At 46.6% G+C, this 19455-nt stretch overlaps 1 protein-coding gene and 2 long non-coding RNA genes across 3 annotated transcripts; 1 reads left to right on the forward strand and 2 right to left on the reverse strand.

Moving 5' to 3' along the window:
• Positions 1-1832: 1832 nt before the first annotated feature.
• Positions 1833-3544, reverse strand: LOC148395621 (uncharacterized). The gene is made up of 2 exons (XR_015859493.1): positions 3156-3544; positions 1833-2801 (listed from the first exon to the last, which is right to left on the reverse strand). It is a non-coding gene; the product is annotated as an uncharacterized LOC148395621 (long non-coding RNA).
• A 707-nt stretch (positions 3545-4251) lies between these two features.
• arhgap32a (Rho GTPase activating protein 32a) lies at positions 4252-19167 on the reverse strand. The gene is made up of 23 exons (XM_088381147.1): positions 18657-19167; positions 15252-15366; positions 14533-14629; positions 13978-14060; positions 13758-13842; positions 11496-11582; positions 11297-11434; positions 11131-11223; positions 10939-11061; positions 10742-10819; positions 10234-10315; positions 9979-10128; positions 9543-9645; positions 9322-9466; positions 9156-9238; positions 8942-9049; positions 8732-8877; positions 8457-8670; positions 8210-8358; positions 8057-8131; positions 7643-7981; positions 7473-7586; positions 4252-7145 (listed from the first exon to the last, which is right to left on the reverse strand). Exons 2-23 carry the CDS (start codon positions 15341-15343, stop codon positions 5248-5250), a joined length of 4482 nt encoding a protein of 1493 aa, XP_088237273.1. The 5' UTR covers positions 15344-15366; positions 18657-19167; the 3' UTR covers positions 4252-5247.
• LOC148395623 (uncharacterized) lies at positions 17567-18587 on the forward strand. The gene is made up of 2 exons (XR_015859494.1): positions 17567-17766; positions 18457-18587. It is a non-coding gene; the product is annotated as an uncharacterized LOC148395623 (long non-coding RNA).
• Positions 19168-19455: the final 288 nt, after the last annotated feature.

Below are 19455 nucleotides of genomic sequence, written 5' to 3' on the forward strand. Positions count from 1 at the left end.
CTCACTCACACTCAACTACTCACTCACTCACACTCAACTACTCACTCACTCACACTCAACTACTCACTCACTCATTCACCCACACCCACAAACTCACACTCAACTACTCACTCACACTCACTCACACACACTCAACTACTCACTCACTCACTCACACTCATTCAGTCACACTCACTCACTACTCACTCACTTATTCACTCACTCATTCACACTGAACTACTCACTCACACTCATTGACTCACTCAGTCACACTCATTCATTCACTCACTCACTCACTCACACTCAACTATTCTCTCACTCATTCACTCACACTCACTCACTCAACCACTCACTCACACTCAACTACTCACTCATTCACTCAACTACTCACTCACTCACACTCACTCAACTACTCACTCACTCACACTCACTCACTTATTCACTCACTCACTCACACTCACTCACTCAACTACTCACTCACTCACTCACTCACTCACATTCAACTACTCACTGAAAATGGTGGTGTACCTAATGGAGTGTCTGTGTGATTCCCTCGTTAAGTGCAGGTGCGGGAAAACTTTTAGCTTCTTTTGAACAAAAAAGAAGCTAAAAGTTTTCCCGCAGGTGCGCTTAACGAGGGTCACTTGGAAAACATGTTGGAACGCGGCCCCAAGGACTAGAGCTTGACACCTGTGACCTTTGACCATGATATTTCCCTCATGAAGTGGCCTGTTATTAGGTACACTTGAAAATGGCGGTGTACCTAATGGAGTGTCCGTGTGATTCCCTCGTTAAGTGCAGGTGCGTGAAAACTTTTAGCTCCTTTTGAACGTGAAAGAAGCTAAAAGTTTTCCCGCAGGTGCGCTTAACGAGGGTCACTTGGAAAACATGTTGGAACGCGGCCCCAAGGACTAGAGCTTGACACCTGTGACCTTTGACCATGATATTTCCCTCATGAAGTGGCCTGTTATTAGGTACACCTCATGGACACTACAATAGGTACACTACACGAGGTAAAAAAACAAAAAAGAATAAATAAATAAATAAGAAAGTGTAGTGTAGTGGAGTCATTCATATACCTTTCAGGTGCTTTGAATGACTACCCTGAAAAAATTCGAAATTTCTCTGCCAAGGTGACCGAATGGAATAATATTGGTCTGCAGTACAGGAGAGGCGGGTTCGAGTCCCGCTTCATGTAACATTTGGAAATCACACGGACTAATACAAGTGACTTTAACTTTAACTAATATGCAAGACTCGAACTCGGTTCTCCAGAACACAAGGCAAAAAGTCCCGCTCTGAAAACATTTACATATTACACAAAGCCATGTGAGAGATTCGTACTCGGTTCTCCTGAACCCAAGGCAAAAGCTTTAACCACAAGACCATCTCTGGATCTTCAAAACACGCTGGAGTTTTCTTTATGTAGATCAGTCGATCGACAGCCGAGAAGCAGTTGTGGGCGGGCTCGCTGACAAGCAACCTTTGTTGATCTTCCAAACTCGTGTCGTCATGATGCAATACTCATTCAAAACAGTTAGTTGTCACCAGTAGAGCTTGGCGAAATTTTTGGGGTCGTTTCAGCCTTCTTTTGGTTGCAACCAAATTTAAAATTTAAAACCACGGCAGAGAAGGTCAAGCTTTTCCATATCACATCTCAGTGAAAATGATTTCATCAGGTACGAACGTAAACACGAATGAAACGTGAGCGTCATCACTTGTTCAATCATCAAGTATTGTATTTAGCGTCCTCATGGCACGAACCATCTTATCGCTTTAAAAGACCGCTGATTAACCAGTTCTGAAATTCAATAATCAATTATACATGTTCATGATTAAAACATTATTCTCAGTTGTTTTTTTCCATCTCTAAACGAGGCAACGTCGATCACGGTGAAGTCCGAACAAGCATCTTAATCAAAACGGCATTGTGGTGCTAACTTAGCAAACGGCTGATAATCACACATTTATATTTATGTACATATTTTTACATTGAAATGTTTTACATTTTCAGCTCATAATATAAAAGCTTCCAGCTGGATTCTAAGACATGAAATGGAACATCATGAGATATACATGTTCTCTCACAAAAAAAAAAAATAGACAAATAAGCATTAATATTTCCCGTACATGTTTAAAAGCACTGATGTTAACGTTAACTCAGCCTTCACACAGTAAGCGAAAGTTGTTGTTGCTAAAGTGGCTATTTTTAAAGGTGCAATTGCAGCTCGTTCACCGCATGGTCGCTACCGTGACAAAAATGTGGCGTGCTTCATTGGAAGGTGAGAATTTTTCCCCCCCACATTTAAATGGATTCCAAAAGAAACGTCTGCTGGATTGACCACTGATTTTCTTTGAAGGAGCATTTCAAGTTCCAATTTCTTAGTTTCCATATTTAAAAATAAAAAGTGAAATGATTTGGGGGTAATAACTCCACGTAGAAGCATTTGGCGTGGCAGTTACGGGGGCGTCCCTGGTGAGGCGACGTCACCTTTCAACTCGCATCTCAACATCTGGATGCTAGCAGATGTTCCCCAATCATTTCTCGCAGAGGTCAAAGTTACCCGCTCTTGAACTCTCCTCATGTCACTTCCAAGCGTTTTCAAATCTTTTTATGCTCGCATTGGGGCATTTTTTATGGCAATGAGATGGAAACTTCAAATAGTTAGTTTTCGTCTTTCGTGTCTCACAAGCCAATGTAGATACTTTTGCACTGTGCAAAAATCATCTCTGTAATTCGCCACCAGGGTTGCAGGTGAGCTGGATGGAGCGAGATGATGTCACTTGTCAGCCAATTGCAGAAGACATAAAAACATTCACACCTACGGAGACAGCATAAATACAGTTTAGGTTGAACTGGGTTTAAAAAAGTAACAATATTTCATGTACTTTGATTAAATACTGAATTGCAGGCATTCTAAATAGTGTGGTACAAATACCAGTACAATAATGGTACGCAGGCGCCCTCTGGTGGTAGCTAAAATAATGACCGGAAGTGGTGTTTTTTTTTTTTTTACAGGAAACAGAACAATAACATTAGGTGTCCATACAATGTCAGCGTCGCGAACGAGTACTCTCATGCAGTGCATGCATTCTCATTTATCAAGCGATTTAGTACAACTTTATGTTTTTAAAAGGCTCATTATTGCCATTGTCCATTCAAAACATTTACTTGCCTGATTGTGACTTGAGTGCGACGCCGAGGGTCTCCTTAACTTGCACATCCGGAAGTGTTTAATCGGGCTAATATGCACAATATAAACTTATTTTACTTATTTTAATACTTTTGTGTACTTATTTTAGAGTTTTACTGAGTTTATCGGTCGTTTATTCGAACTAAGCACTCCATTCGCGTAACTAGCCAGATGCTTGTAGCATCACGCACTTCTTCGTGGTTGGAGGGTCACGCACTTCTTCGTGGTTCTTCTTCTTCGTGCGCTGCCAAATTCACAAGCCTGCGTCCTCCGAAAGTCGCACATGAGGTTAAAAAAATAAATAAGTAAAATTATTTGTTGTACAATACAATGGTTTTAAATAGTGCACTGTTTACTAATAAACAAATTAAGCTTATGGAAAAACTAATCAAATGTTATGTCTATAGAAAGGGGAACAATTTGTCTGACGCACATGTGTCGTGTAACTTCCAGCTTTTCGCAACCTCACATTGAAAATAGTTTGTTCAAATTATGCTAGAATGTGAAAAATATTTGAACCCTTTTCAATTCAATTCTTTCGGGAAAAAAAAAACAGGGGAACAATTCTTGACTGAATAAACCCATCTGGTTGTGCTGCATCACGCCCGAGCCCTTAGAAAGAGATTGCTTTTGAATATTTTGCTCGAGGCCGCCTTTGTGTATGTGTGTCTCCGGTTTGTTCCAGTGTGCCATAAATAATTTGCCTTCAACCTTCACTGGCATGAAAATGGAAACGTGCTGCTTATGAGACAAGAAGGGGAACAGTGAGCATGCGTTTTGAATGCCAATGTGCGCATGAATAATCAATGAGTGCGCATAAATGCTTGACCATTGACACCATGCACCGGACCATAAATATGCTCCATTTGCCACATGCGGATGTCAACTCGTGTGACGTCATTAACATACACACACATACTGAACGTTTCCTGAGCAACTATTTCAAAGCAATGAGTCATTCATGACCTCCTGGGCAGAGCAAGATCTGCCGTTAACCGCCGTAAAGGCTTGTCTGAGCGCCACCTAGTGACCGTCAACACTACTACACGTGGGGTGAAAGCCACAATTGAAACGCCTCTAAGATAATACAATAATGATCATTTATTTGGAACGGATGATATATTTATTCTCTTTTTTAAGACAAGCACTAGAAATGAAATGTATTGAACATGTCTTATTAGAATAAAATCCTCTACATAACTTAAGAGTAAAACACCTTTAGTATAATAATGTCACAGTTCCACCATTTATGTGACAAAACATCAATAGACAAAAATAGATTTTTCTCACAGGGGGAGCTGCGTCAATCGAAGGTAGAGAGCGTATATACGGTAGCTTCATGATTTCATAAAACATCGAAGTCAGCGATCGCAATGAGGTCGATTCCCGTTTTTAAAAAGTGCGCTTTTTTTTTCTGCATTCCGCGACGATTCCGAGCAAGCGAGCAAGCATTTGTGTTTCCACAGAAAAATATATCGGATGTTTCTATCGAGAGGTTTGGAGTAGACGTCACGCCGATGCATTGTTAAGACAATGTGTTTTCATACAAAGTGCTTCCAGTTTTGAGCGCACTGCAATGAGACATGCACAGTACATTGGCCATGTTTTTAGTCAGCTGCGTGTTTTTTTACAAAACATACAGAACCACACTAGAAAAAAAAATCTGTACACGTTCTTCAGCGTACCCAACTAATTAAAATTGACCTGGTCTTCCCTTGGGTTGTACGCAACTAAAACATGACAGCCATTTTGTCAAATTGAAAAGCTAAAGCAGAGCTGGGGAACCTTTGGTCTGATGTTATGTTGTTTTTTTAATTAAACTATTTTAGACTCCTAGGGAAAAAAATGCATTTATGTATTGACTCTTAGGTTCCACAGCCCTGGTTTAAATGAAAAAAAATCTTGGTAAAGATGACACTAGCAGCATGCCCCCCCTTCCGCCCCTTAGCGGCAGCTTTGTACAGCTCCAGCAGGTTCAACAGAAGGCTTAAAAAAACAGTCGGATGGTCTGGCAGAGGATAAAGTGCTGTTCTCCTTTGGCCCAACTGTGCATGGACATAAAAAGCCGCGAGTGTCACTCACGGACGCCGGAGTGTGTCCTGACTGCCGACTGATAAAAAGCATCCTGAGCCAGAGCCTTGGACAGCAGCCTGTGGCCGGCGTGCGGAACGGCGGCGGCGGAGGTTGACGCGGTGGTGTCCGGGCCCGGCGAGTACCCAGGCCCGGCTTGAGTGGATCTTGTGAATTTAGGCCGGGGCGCTGCGTAAAAGCCCCCCGCCGTGTGGTCGTAGCGCACGGGCCGCACTTTGGCGCTCTGAGTCCTTCTGTTGGGCTGAGAGGAAAAGGATCCGGCGTGTTCAGCACCCACCGGCGATTTGGCAGGGCGGTGATGATGGCGATTCTCTCGGGTGCTCTGCGATCGCTCGGGCTTCCTGAGGATGCCGGCTCGGGCGTTCTTGAAAGGGTCCGTTTGCCTTCTGTCGCTCAGCTCGGCAAAGCTGCTCTCTGGCAGCGAGGGGATTTTCCGAAGCGGCGCCTGGCGACGACGCTGCGAGGCGCTCTCGTTGACGAGGACGCGATGCGGCTGGGGAAAGGAGGGCGACGTAGCCTTGACGGCGCTTTGGCTTTCCCTTTTGGCGGCCGACAGCATCCCGTTTCCCGGATCCGACTTACTCCTTATGTGCATGATCTCTCTTCCCGTCGAGCCAGCCGGGGAAACCGGACTGTCGTAGGGAGACGTTATTTTACTCTCCTGCGTCTGGTAAACGACCAAGTCGTCGCTGTTCATGAAAAGTTCCCTTTCGGGAGGATGGCCGTGTCGTGGGGAGTAGTAGAACTCTGGCGGCGCTCTTTCCTTGGTGGACCGCGTCCTATAAGGCTGACCGTGGCGCATACTGTTACGTTGGAAAGGATCTAAAGCATCTCGGTAGTCGGTAGGGTTCAAATCCGGGTAAGGGTTGTACAGCACTTGTTGAACCTGAACGTCCTCAAAGTGGGGCTGGAGCAGCCTCTGATAAGCCGCCTCCTGCTCAGGATAAAAATCAGGGGGCAGGACGTCAGCGGCCAGCTCGTAGCGACTGATTTGCGGGGCGTGGAAGGAGCGCGCCCGCCTGATGGCGGGATGCAGAACCAAGCTGTCTTCGGAGCGCTGCCAGTGGCTTTGCTGTCGCTGGCCGGCGGCCGGAAGTTGCTCGTCTCGGTAGTAGCGTCGGTACTGAGGCGACAGGGGCGGTCCTAACCCGGAGGCGGTGCAGCGGCTCTCCGAGGACTGCCTGAACACGTGTCTCGGTCCCGAGAGGTGACGGGGCAGAGCGTCGGGACGAAGGCAGCGAGCGAGTCGTCCGGAGTGAAAGGAATGCGGGGGCCGATGGCTCGGGTTGCGTTGGACGTCGTCGAGCGGGCCGAGCGCTCTGTAAGCATAGCGGCGGAATGATGGAGACTGGAAAGATCGCGGGAGGACTTCGTCGATGGAGGCGGGCATGGAGGTCTCGGCCAGGATGGCGCGAAAGTTAAAGATGTTGATGGAGTCGGCGTTGGCGTAGACGGGGGAGGTCAAGGGGCTGCGCGGGGAGAAGACGGGCTCGGTGGGAGTGGAAACGCCCACGCTTTGATAGGTGGGCTCCTCCGGCGTGACGTCGCCGTGCCGCGAGTCCAGGCTGCCCGAGCCGAGCGGGCTGACGTTGGGCGTGAAGTTACTCTCCGCTTGCGAGTAGAGGTGCGCGGGCGTCTGCCACTGGGAGGCGCCGGCGTACGGCTGCGGGCACATTTTGAGATCCAGAGCCGACGGCCGAGTCGGCCTGTCCTGAGCTTCCTGCCGCTGGAGAGGGCGAGCCGGTTGGTTCCTTCTTCTCTGCGAGCCGCCGCTGGCCTTTTGCGCCGACTCGGCCAGCGCCAGAGCCAGCTTGCGGGCGGCGCTCGTCGGGGAAGGGTGAGGAGGGAGAATAGACACTGAACTCATAAGTCTATCTGCTCCTGGGGGGGCAGAAGACAAACAACGCTACAGTATGACAGGACAAACAAAGCTATGGTAAGACGTGATGGGACAGGACACAAAAGCTTTCATAAGAATCTACATAAACACGCTAACTATATACAGTGCATGCGGAAAGTATTCAGAGAACTTCATTTTTCCTCCCTTTTACGTTTTATTCCAACATGGGGTTTTGTGTTTGGAATTTTGAGGAAACCCGTTTTGGAATGAGCCCATGACAACAAAATATAGAAAAATGGAAGTGCTGCAAAATCCTTCCTGGATGCACTGTACAAGAAGTGCTGACTTTACAGGTGAGTCCTACTGACCTGGATCCGGCAGGGTTTGCGTGGAGTCCGTCAGCGCCGACGCCTGACTGGCCGAGCTGCGCGGGCTGCAATGTCCGTAAGGCGCTCGGAGCTCTTTCGCATCCGCCGTCTCCCCTGTGGGTTGCAAAAGGTGAAAAGTCGGAACATCTGCCGGAGATTTCCTCGCTTACCTTTTCGGAGCTGCGCAGGGCTGTTGATGTTATTTGGAGAAGTTGTGGCGTCTGACTCGTCCTTCCTGAATTTCAGTCCCTCCCTGTTGCGGGGTGCCCGAGGAGTCCCGGAAGCCAGGCTGCACTGGAAGGACATGGGGTCAAAGTCCAGCGAGGACATTCCGGCCACGGGCGGGTCCAGTTCGATGTCGTCCTCCGGCAGGGGAGGCGAAGATTCTTGGGTGCCGTTCTGACTCGACGGAGGTTTGCTTCTGATTCCGAACACGTCATCTCGGTCGGATGCGGGCACGGCCTCACTGATTGAGCGGGGACGGAGATGCTGGTACTCTGGAGGCTCGCCTAGAGAGGAAAAAAAATATATTTTGAAATCTTAAAAACATTTCTTTGCAGCGTGGGCAAAATAGACTCGATTACCTTCCAAATTGTGCAACGAGGTGAGCGATTCCTCGCTTTTGGCTGAGCGCAATGTGCCGCTGTCGCCTCTCCCGCCTATTTCGGCAAGAAAAGTGAATCGTGCGCGCCGATTAAACGGAAAATGAAAAAGGCGGCACGAGTCAGCGAGCCCACCTGGCAGTGCGATGCTCTTTATCTCGTTGGGCTCGCTGGGGTGTCGCTTCAGCTTACGTTTGGACACGGAGTGCGACTTACCCAGGTGGAAGAAGGACAGCCAGTTGCCCACAGGAGACTTCTTGGGTTTGCTCGGAGCCCGCTTGACACTACGAAACAGAAAAGGGAGGGGGGGAGCGATATCAACTCGAAACACGTCCATTGGGCTATGTCTGTGATGTCATGCTGGGCCGGTCCTTGAACGCACCTCTCCAGCGGGAGCTCAATGACCGTGTGGAACTTGCCCAGCAGAGCCCCGGGCCCTTCCCCGACCTCGATGTAGTCGCTGTGGCTGAGGCAGGGCGTGGTGGCTGGCGAGCTAAGCTGAGCCTGAGTGCGGGCTTGAGCCTCCTCCAGAGACAGCAGCTTGGTGGATGGCGAGCAGACCAGTAGAGACTTGGGTCTGGATAAGGTGTTGTTACCTAGGAGATACACGCTCCGAGTCAGCGCCACCTTGTGGAGCAATCAGATTTTTGCACTCACCGGCGCTTTCCCGAATGATAGCGTTGAGCTTGGTGCTAAAGAGCGCCTCGGTGTTGTTGAGGATGAACTCCACCACCACCGATTGGATGCGCACCTCCATGAAGGCCGCCGTGCCGCTGAAGCAGGCCGACTCGATTTGTTTGGACCTGCAACGCACAGCCAGAGTGTCTTAGTTGAGCAAAGCGACGAACACTTTAATGGCTGACTCACCTGAGCAAGTTTGGTGCCCACACGATGGCCAAGTTTTTCGTGTGCATGTTGGTGCTGGAACTAAAAGTGGCCAGATGGGACAAGTGTCTCATGAGGTACTCCAGCGTCCTGCACATTGAGTGTCATCATTATTATTATTTTGTTATTATTATTTTTTTGCACATGCAATCGCATTTGTAGCCACCAGAATGTGCTAGCGAGCTATGGAGCAGACCTGTAATGTGGAGGCGGCAGCTGCTGGATGACGTTGTGGATTTTAACCAGCCTCTCCTCATCTGTGGCTGCAGACACGGCCTCCTGGGAGCGAGACAAAGAGGCTTAGACTCCCATTCTCTCTTTTTTTTTAAATTTGTGTCATCAGCAACCACAGAAAAACTCACTGAGAATCTGTCATACAGCTGGTAGGTGAGCAGAGGGTTAGGAAGCTCTCGGAAGTACAACTTGCAGAGGGAGCCCACCGAATGGATGTCCTGTCGAAAGACATCTCGGCTCAGGTCGGGAATCTGCTCCGAGTCAAACTCGTGCCTGAACGTGGACAAATTAAAAACCATGATATAATGTTTTTTTCAAAACACATAAACAAATCCATTTTAAAAGCAACCTGAGTTTCTGGATGTTGGAGGAGATTCCAGAGAGCCTGTAAATTCCGTCCACCACGCCGTGCTTTTCGATGAACTCGGCGCAACTCTTCACAACCTGAGGGACTGAAGGCAGACACCAAAAGGAGCAATTTAGAGCCAGCTTGAAGGCAATAAATGTCTTTTTGTTACAGCCAACAACACAGCATGAGTCATTGCGAGCTATAAAATTTCATTGCACTGGATGAGGGTGGCTGCTGATATTAAGCGTGCCCCCCCCACCCCCGATTATGAATAAATCCCTTGAGAGGATTAAAAACCGACATGGAATTGATCCAACCAACACAAGCAGGCTAATGCCGATGCTCTCGTTTCTTGATCGACATTATTGAAATTTTATAGAAGCAATTTTTTCTTATCGTTTTTTTTTTTTTTATTCTTGCTTTCGTCGCAATTCACCTTCGTGTTCGGAGCTGTGGAGGTGTTCGCCCAAGTCGCAGCCGAACACTCGCTCCCTGAGAATGCCGCGCTGGCGAAGCTTCTGCGGCGGCGGCCGTGACTTCATGAAAGATCTCAGGAAGGTAACCAGCTTGCCGTGCTTCTTACATACTGTCGATGGAGAGACAAAAAGCCCACTTGAGTGCAATCTGTCTCATGTCCCAGGAGGAAGTTGGACATCAATTATGCAGGAAAGAATAAAGAGGGGCGGCGTACCTGGTTTGGGAACCGAGCTTTGAACGCTGGGAGGAAGCTTGTCGTTTATCAGCTCGACACAGTCGCTCGGGAAGAAACCAACCTGAGAAGTCCGTGGAAGACACATTTATTCAAGGTGATGTCAGGCCATCAATGTGGGATTTTTTTTTTTTTTAATGTTTCCAATCTATTTCTTATATTGATTATGACTGCAAATAAAATAAAATCCTCACCAGAAAAAAAAACTTATTTGATAAATAAAATTTTAAATTTTTCACTGGAAAAAAAAAAACATTTAAAAAAACAAAAACGCTTTACCTAACAAACAAAAAAAAAAAAAAAATCGCAAAATACCTCACCAGGAAAAAAAGAAGTGTTTTAAATAATTTTTTTTGACTTTGAAACTTTTGAAAAAGGAAGCGTATTAAATAATACAAAAAAAAATGCTTAAACTGACAAATAAAATCACAAATTTTCCACACCGGAAGAAAAAGAAGAGTATTAAATAATACAAAAAAAGTTGCTTTACCTGAAAGCCATGTTTGCCTCTCCACCAGCCTGTATCCTCTTTTGGAGGCATGTCGATGACAGAAACAATGTCCCCTACCTGATGACAAAAAATAAAATTACCCCAATTAAACTACAGCATAAATACTGAGCTCAACTAACAAAAGACTCAAACACAAATCCAGATATATTGATTTTTTTTTTTTTTTGTGCTGTTACCTCAAAGGTCAATTCATCGGTGGCCTGAGCTGTGTAGCGTTTGGTGACGTGGGCGGCGGCAATGGCAGGGACGTTGATGGACGCCTCCTCAGACACCAGCATATGGTTCCCCTTGTTGTCAATCTACAAAACATGTCCACACATTTACTATAAATCAACTTTATCCACACAAACACACACACGCTTTACTACCTCCATCCATGTCAGAACCGGACCACAATTGATCTTGTTGTCGGCGATGACAGAGAAACGGGACAAGTAGGTGGCCAACATCTTGTTTACTGCCTGAAGAGAAAAAAAATGTAAGTGTTAAGAATGTTGTGTTTCAGACTCGCCTGAAAATCCAAAGTGCCAATACCTGGGCCGTATCCTTGGCCGGGTCGTATTTGGGCAGCTCGGCGAGTTGTGAGTAGCGGCGGTCGTAGATGCACAAGTGCAAATGTTTGTCCAGCACACGAAAGTCCTCGTAGGACCTCTTCACCAGCCAGTTTCGAGCCTGGAAGGAAGACCAAAGCATTTCAAGATGTTGAAATCTTGACACGAAGCGGCGAGAGTACCTGGCAGGTGATCTGGACCAGAAAGAGAAGTTCTTTGGAGTCCTGGCCCCCCTTTTGGATTTCACTCTGCCCTTCTGCAAAGGCCAGCTAAGAAAGAAGCAGATCAAAAATAAAGGTAAATAAGATTAAAATAAGATTTTAAATAATTGACATCCTCTGCGGAGGCGACCTGGAAATAAATTTTAAAAAATGTATCCAGACAACATTTTGGTTACTCAGCTAAGGTGAAAAATTAAAACATTAATTGGAGCAGTTTCGTCCACTATTCATCAATCATGCAGTCACAAATAAATAAATAATTCTATAAGCTTTGAGCCTTTTTTTTTTTTTTACTCTGCTCCAACCAAACGTCCTCTTTAGTGATGCTCTGAGTGGGGAAGAAAAAAAAAAAAAAGAGTTTTGGGAATACATTGGCAGATGTGGAAGCAATGAGTCGCGGGAGCTTCTGGGTATTTATAACAGTTTGAAGCACATTGAGACGGGCTGTTACACAACGCGCGGCGACCCAGTTTACTGCTACGAGGCGGTGAACAGGAACACCGAGAAAATAAAAGAAGAACCAAGAAAAAAAAAAAATCAGCTCAATGTCTTGATGCATGTCAGCCGTGTGCAAAATTCCACTTGGGTGGAAAGTGTAGAAATTGCATTAGCAGCCAAATGTAGCGCTTCAAGCTGTCTTTTGAATTCTTTTTCAAATTTACAATGCAAAAAAAAGTTAAGAATCGGCAGTAAAAAAAAAAAAAATTCTTGGTTTGAGCCTCAACAAAAAATGAGAAAATCCACGCGCCATAATCCAAACAGTAATTAAACATACAAAGGGTATTAGCAGAGTTAATTGGAATGGCCCCACCTCAGCCAATTCTGAATAAACCTCAAATGGATCACTGCCAACTTGTTATGATGGCTAAAGAAAGAGTAACAAAAGCCTGATATGCACATCCACTGGACTGCCACCAATGTGTCATTCTTTGTTGGCCCTGCATCACATCCATGCATTATTCACAAACAAAATCAGAACAGTGCTGCAAGAATTTCAATCTCATTGCTTTTCTTTCATGTAATTTAGCAAAAAAAAAAAAAAACAATTGGTAGGCAAAAACAAAGTTGCTGACTTAGGTTATACTCCAAGTTTTCATGAAAGCATTAGCATAAAAGGCTACGCTAGCACAAGCCTGTGTTACCTGGAAGCAGATCTTTCTTTTGGTCCTGGACCTCCCAAAAGCTCCACAAAAAAAAAAAAAAAAGAAAACTCAAATGTTTGCTTCACAAACCGACGTTGCTCCTCGCTAGCTGGAAGCTGGTGCATGCTCTCCCATTCAAAACATCCAGATGAGACGAGGATGCTCCGCACTGTGTCTCAGACTCCCCTCCTCCCTGTTTTGGTGCCCCCTCCCCCTTCCATCCCCGCCTGCCTCCCCCTTTCTAAACAGCGCTTCTGTCTCGCCACAAAAGGCGACTTGGCAGTGAACGAATGCGAATCCTCGTCTCGGCCAAACCTGGACGCGGCTACCGTGAAAGCTGGCACTGCGTTTGGGGCTGTGAGGGAGATTGGAGAGGATGGAGGTGCGAGGGGGTTGTCCTCGCTGCCCTTGTCCGGTTCAGTGAGATCTGATCCTTCCAACCCCCTCCCCCCTATCTGACGTCACATCTCCCTCGCTGTGTGTACTACTGACACGTCGAAAAAAATCTCACCTGCTTTTCTTCCACCCTTGGCATGATTTTACAGCCGGGTCCAAACGGGCACATAGTTTGCGTGATTGTCCTTGAAATGCAGCTCCTTAAATTGGGATGCTGCCTCAAGCGCTAACCCTGCTCGTGTGGGAGGCAAGAGAAGCGCTTTGAGGCGAATGCTAATCACCCGATGCAACATTAGCATGCAAACAGTGATGCTGGAATTTTTCTACATGTCGAAAAGATTGTTTTTGGAAAGCAGACAATTTCGGCTAATTGCGTTTCAAGCTTGATTAGCCCAGATGCGCTTTTTAGAAGAGCTCGTGCCTCAACTTTCGCCAGCCGCGTTCGAGATGTCGACTTATAAAGTCATAAGCTGATTCCGTGTGGTTTATTCTCAAACTAATAGGCGAGATCACGGCTTTAAAACGGTGGTGGGATCTGGATTAAGAGATTATAACTGAGAGAGCTAACAAACGAGTGGGAGTGGCACCAAAAATAATAATAAGTGTGAAAAATAGTGGCGGTTGATATTTCTAGGCCTAAGTGGTCGAAAAAAAAAAAAAGTACTTTTTGTCAAGGAGGGCTTACCTCAACGTTCCCAAAGTCAGCAGTCTCGTAGTGGAAGTGCGCACATTCGGCCAGACGGGGAAAGTGACCCTTGGGAAAGGTCAACCTGCAAAGTACAACGGCATCAGTTCGCTAGTCTGATGCTGTGATGGAGGCAAAAGACGCAAGGGTGGGGGGGGCTCATTGCACTGGCCTGGATACGAGGCCTGATTTGCAGCCCGTAATAGCACGGAGCACCTACTTCTTCATGTTCTTGACCTTCATGCTCGCCGTGCTGACGCAGGAGCGCAGGAGGGGCTCGGCTGTGATGTCATCACTGCGCGCCTGCCACACAAATACGGACGCCGATTAACGTGGACAAGCGAAATCATCTTTGCACTAAAAGTCATTCGTCGCCTCCACACGGTCGGGGCATACAAACACAAAACCATTTTGTGAACAGGTTCATCTTGTTTGGTGTTTGCAATCGACCCGACGCCGTTTGCGATTCGACCCTTAACAGGCCCGAGGCACGTTAGCATTTGAATATTAAAACCAGTTAAATGGATTGAGCTGGTTTCGTCATCCCATACTCAACCAACTGGCTGGTCATGTCCACAAAAGAGAAGCCGCACTTAGTGTTAAGAGAAGCCGCACTTAGTGTTTTTCCTTCCAGCGTTACATTTCCCTCCGAGACTTTAAAACCACTCAGTTAACAGACGATAAAGGGCAATGACATAAGATAGACGACAAAGCGCGTCTTTGGTAAAAGAACACAACGTTCATGAGGCATCTTGCCAGTTGTATGGATGTGTACCTGTATCTCCCGTGGTTGTCCCTCGTCTACGGGGCTGCTGGGGGAAGCTTGAGGTAAGACATCATCTTTGTTCGGCTGAGTGAATGGTGTCGTGTCTCTGTAGGGAAACAAAATGGCCGTTGTCTCACCCCGAAGCAACATATTAATGGTGGTTTTATTATGACTTGTTAGTCAGCAAGCACAATTAAGTGACAAGCTTAATGAGTGCCAAAAAAGAAAAAAAAATGTCGTAATTTGCCAGTCAGCCAGCAGAGGGGGCAAGTGAGTCAACAATACGTGTCACCCTCAAATCATGACACTGCACTAGCATGGTTGAAGTCATTCGACATGTGACTGATAAGATTCGAACAATCTTGCCAGTAAGACATGACAAAGCCGAGAGGAAGTGCAGTCTCGCTGTGGCTTTTGTGTTCGGCTCACCTATTCAGCCGACCATAAAGGCGGCCAACCACCAGTCGAGCGCTTCACAAAAGACCGACTCCAAATGTGACTCAATGAGTTCGAAGGGGGGGGGGTCGACTTTTATGAGCAACAAAAAGGCGGAAGGCGTTGTCACACTTATTCAGGGTGATGAGCTCAGTGACATGAGAGCACACATGACTCAGATTGCAACATGAAGTCACAAACTGCAAATTGGCTGTGCACGAATGGAAGATACATTGATGCTTGCTGACTCCATAGAAGTTGTTGTGAGTGCAGAAAAGAAAAGATGCTCTCACCCCTCAAGGACGCGACGACTCTCTGGGTCCCCCCGGGGCCGCGAGGCGGCGGCATTCTCGATCACCGCGGCAACCACGCAGCCAGCCTCCATGATGCCGTGGTTCCGCGAGCTCCCTGAAACGCGAGGGATGAGATTAAAAAAAAAGGCGGGGAGAGAAAGAGCGCTTTAAGGCAGGTGGGTGAAGAGAAGAAGGAAGAGTGTGCAGCGCGCGAGCGCCTCCTCCTGAGGCGAGAACGCTCCAACTAATATGTGATGATGTCATGCTACGATGCTGCCAGCTGACACGGTGATGATGCGGAGGGGGGCGTCTACTTGCTGAAGGGAATGGAATAGGCTATGTTGGGGGAGCATGATACTTAAAATTAGCCTGATTTGGATGAAAGGGGTTAGGGTTACAACTTTGTGCGTTGTTTTATAAAAAAAACCAAAAAACAATTTGGCTTGTTTCATATAAAATATTTTGAGTTCATGTTAGGCTAGCTCCGCTAAAATAAAGGCAAATGAACACACAGCTAATGCAACTTTTGTGATTTGAAAATTGCATTTTACGACACTGAATGAGATCATTTTTTCAACCCTGATAGTAACCCTGTCGCACCTTGTAAGTGATACCAAAAGTATTTCTGGGGCTATTAGCTGGCTGATATGATTACTCCTTCTCTCTTCATGTCGTGTAAACAAACAGAAGGCACAGCGAAACCAGACTCTCTAATGCTCCTCTCCGCAATCTTCCCATAACTAGCTTTGCAATGAATGCTTGGCGACAAACAATGAGTGGGGGCATAGGGGCGCAAGAAGCACTAAAGGCTCCATTACATTTAAACGCTGAAGCCGTTCCAGGTCGTCACTAATCAGCATTGAAACGTTGGGAGTGAACTCATCACCGGAGCACTTTCCCACCAGGAACGTGGCTGGCTGGCTGGCTTGGAGCCTCGCTGGCTGGCTGTTGACGGACTTGATGACTCAGCAGAATGCAAGCAGGCGTACAGGACCAGACTGCGATTCATTTTTATACAAGCGCTTCAAATGCCTTTGACGTGTCGTTTGATTTAAAAACGCGGGCCTCACCTTGGTCTTGTCTTTATTTACAATATCTGCAATTACAGCGCATTCCTCGGGGGAAAAATGCAGCATACCAGTCTAATACTTGGCCTTGTCGACCAGCATCGCACGCCGAGGACAAAAAAAAAAAAGCTGTGTTCTAAAATGTGAAGGCTAACATCGACTGAAAAACATGAGCTTGACACACCCGTCAAGTCAAATGAGATATGTTTGATTTTCTTCATCAATAGTGCTACTCTCATTGAGCTATAAAAAGTCTACACACCCCAGTGCAAATGCCAAGTTTTTGTGTGATAAAAAAATAAAAAATGGCGGCAAGATAAACCATGACAGCTATCGTTGCAATTTTTTAAAAAATGGATCACATTGTAGACTCGAGAGCTTCAGGCAGATAAAAAGGCTCGTACCGATAAAGCCGAACATGAAGACGTCATCGTCGAACAAAGCGCACGTTCTGACACGAATGTAACATTACATCGTATCTTCTGCGGCAAAGCAGACGCCACCACGGTTCTGCTGGTCCTGAAGCAGCAACAAACAAGACAGTCTTCCTGGAAGGAACCCTTTGAAGCACCAATACTTAAAAGGTGTTTTTTTTCTTAAACCCGCATTGAAAAAAAACCCGACATCTATCTGATGGCCTACATGGCAAAAAATAGGACGAGCTTACTCCATGCGGGCTGTTTATGGAACGTGTTTCAGCTGCTGCTGTCTTGACAGGACGAATGTCTACCGACATATTTTCTCAGCGTAAACATGAGCAGATGAGCCCGATTAGTCACGGATATATTTCTCTGATAGTCCACCAAGAATGTATCCAAATGCTCATCGATACCGCATCGTGATGTAATCGGTGTAGGAGTCAACGAGAGTCTTGGCAAAAGTTGTCTTTGTGGTCTATTTATAGCGCGGTGGGATTACATCGTCATCTCGGGTGAGAGACGGACGGACGGGCGTGTTGATTAAATATTTGTGGCTTTATTGTCCACAATTTAATCAGAGCGTGCTTAATCGCCGTGCACCCTGCCCTTGGTGTGACGACGGGGCGATTGAGCCACCGTGTGAGCCGACATCAAGTTAATCTGGCAGATTTGGAGAAGATTACGTGATCGTACGACACCCCCCTCCCTCCCCCCTGCACTTGAAAAAAATGGCTGAAAAGGAGAAGGGGCGGGGAAGACGGTGCCTCGGGCAGATTGAGCGAGTCAAAAGGTTTCTGGGAGGCTTATTACCCTCCTCTCGCCACCTCATCCTCAGTCTGGAGTCGTCGGCGTGGACGGGAGGGGTTGCCATGGTAACCGGCGGCCTCCTCTACACCGCGGGGCCCGTGTTGACTGCATTCCGCGGTGCACTCTTATTGAATTACTGGGCGCAGCCACAGTGTGCTTAATAATTTGACTATATTTCCTTGATTGGCGATCGGAAAAATTCACGGAATGGGAGCGATAAAGGTTGGGAATCACCACATGGTACTGAAAAAGTCAATAAAAGTTCATTACAAAAAATCTGATACTACCCAAGACGCACCAAACGACTGCTTTAGCAATCAATTGCTCCGTCAATTATTTTCCGATGAATCCAATTTTTTTTTCATCTATATCTATTACAAAAACCATAAAAAAATTGTAAATTTGGTTTAACATAAAGCTAACAATTCTGCTTTCACAGCGCACTACATACAATTTAGAAATTTAGAACAATTTTAAGTTGACCAATGTCTAAATGATTCACCGACTATCAAAATAGCCGGATTTATTGTCGGATCAAGTGATTCATTCTCACACCTTGTCACACCCATTTAAGTTACAAAATCCCGGACAAACAATGACACTACTATATTTCTCAAGTTTTAAAACGTGACTTACGCGCTTTTTTTGGTCACATGTCTATGTTTTGTCATTTTACATAACATACTCGTCCCAAGTGGCCTTGATCATATATAAGGTTGCATTTTTTTGGTTGCTGTCTATTAAAATGATTATGCATAATATTGCAGACATGTACAGGAACAGGAACAGCGAGTGTGTGTGTGTGTGTGTGTGGGGGGGGGGGGGGGGGCGAACACTGATAGGTAGTATTACACTATATTGCTTTAAGTGTCAAGTGGCCGGTTACAGCTAACTGGGTTAACTTCTTTGCAGGTGGACTCTGACCTGGCGCACCAAAGCAACAGCTGTGTCCTCCCCCACCCAACCACCCACCCACCGACCACTCACCTTGCCACATTTGCTGCTCTTTCTGGATGACAACGTTTGTGTGCATCGACTGTGCAGTCTAACGTGTGTGTGTGTTACGTGATGTCATGACGGAAGGATGAGGGCGGCTTCGTGCGTCCTCCTACCTGCTGCGGCCGGGTGTCCTCCGCTGGTCTAAACCGCCGAAGGGAGCAGCTCCTCGGCATCCGCCAGGATGTAGTCGACATGGCACTGCATCGACGCCCGGCGATAGTGTCCGCTGTTGACAACGTCCAAAATCGGAATGAATAAAAATATAAAACAAAACAAAAAAGGCAAAGGAGCTCCTGCCTGTCTCCTGAGGTGCTTCTCCGCTTACTGGTGTGTCTTCACTGCACTCTGGCACGGGAGCGCGCACGGCACCGCCTCCGTGCCCGCGCGTCGGATGGATGGCGCTTGCTAGCGAACGCGCGGGTGGTGTTTCCCACGCCGAGTCACTGCCGAGGAATCAGGCTGTGAAGTAGATGAAGGCGTGGGAGGGTCCGTTGCGGGGGGGGCTCAGTTTCGTAAGTGTCCACAAAGCCTAAATGAACCTTTATCCAGCACGAGCGCGAACGCTTACATAAGCGAGTGTGTAGGTGGGAGGTGGCTACCATGCTAATACTAGCCGTAGTTTGTAGAAGACAGAATGTCCCCAAGTTATTTACCGAGTGGCTTAAAAGGTGGTTACCCCAGGTGTGTGCACATACTTGTTAGTGTGTTTGTTTCCCAGCATGCCTCTGGGCTCTTGAATTTGAGTAAAAAGCACAAAGGTCAAAGGTCATTCTCCTTGGATGTATTTGTTTTTCTTGCTCCACCCAAGCCTCCTTGTAATTAGCTTTTCCTTAAAAAAAAAACAAAATTAAACATTAACTACAAATTTAAGATGTCTGCATTAATATTTAACTTTGAATAAATGCGTTGTGC

Source organism: Syngnathus floridae, chromosome 7 (assembly GCF_059516105.1).
Source record: "Syngnathus floridae isolate MCC-2025c chromosome 7, RoL_Sflo_1.0, whole genome shotgun sequence".
NCBI lineage: Eukaryota > Metazoa > Chordata > Actinopteri > Syngnathiformes > Syngnathidae > Syngnathus > Syngnathus floridae.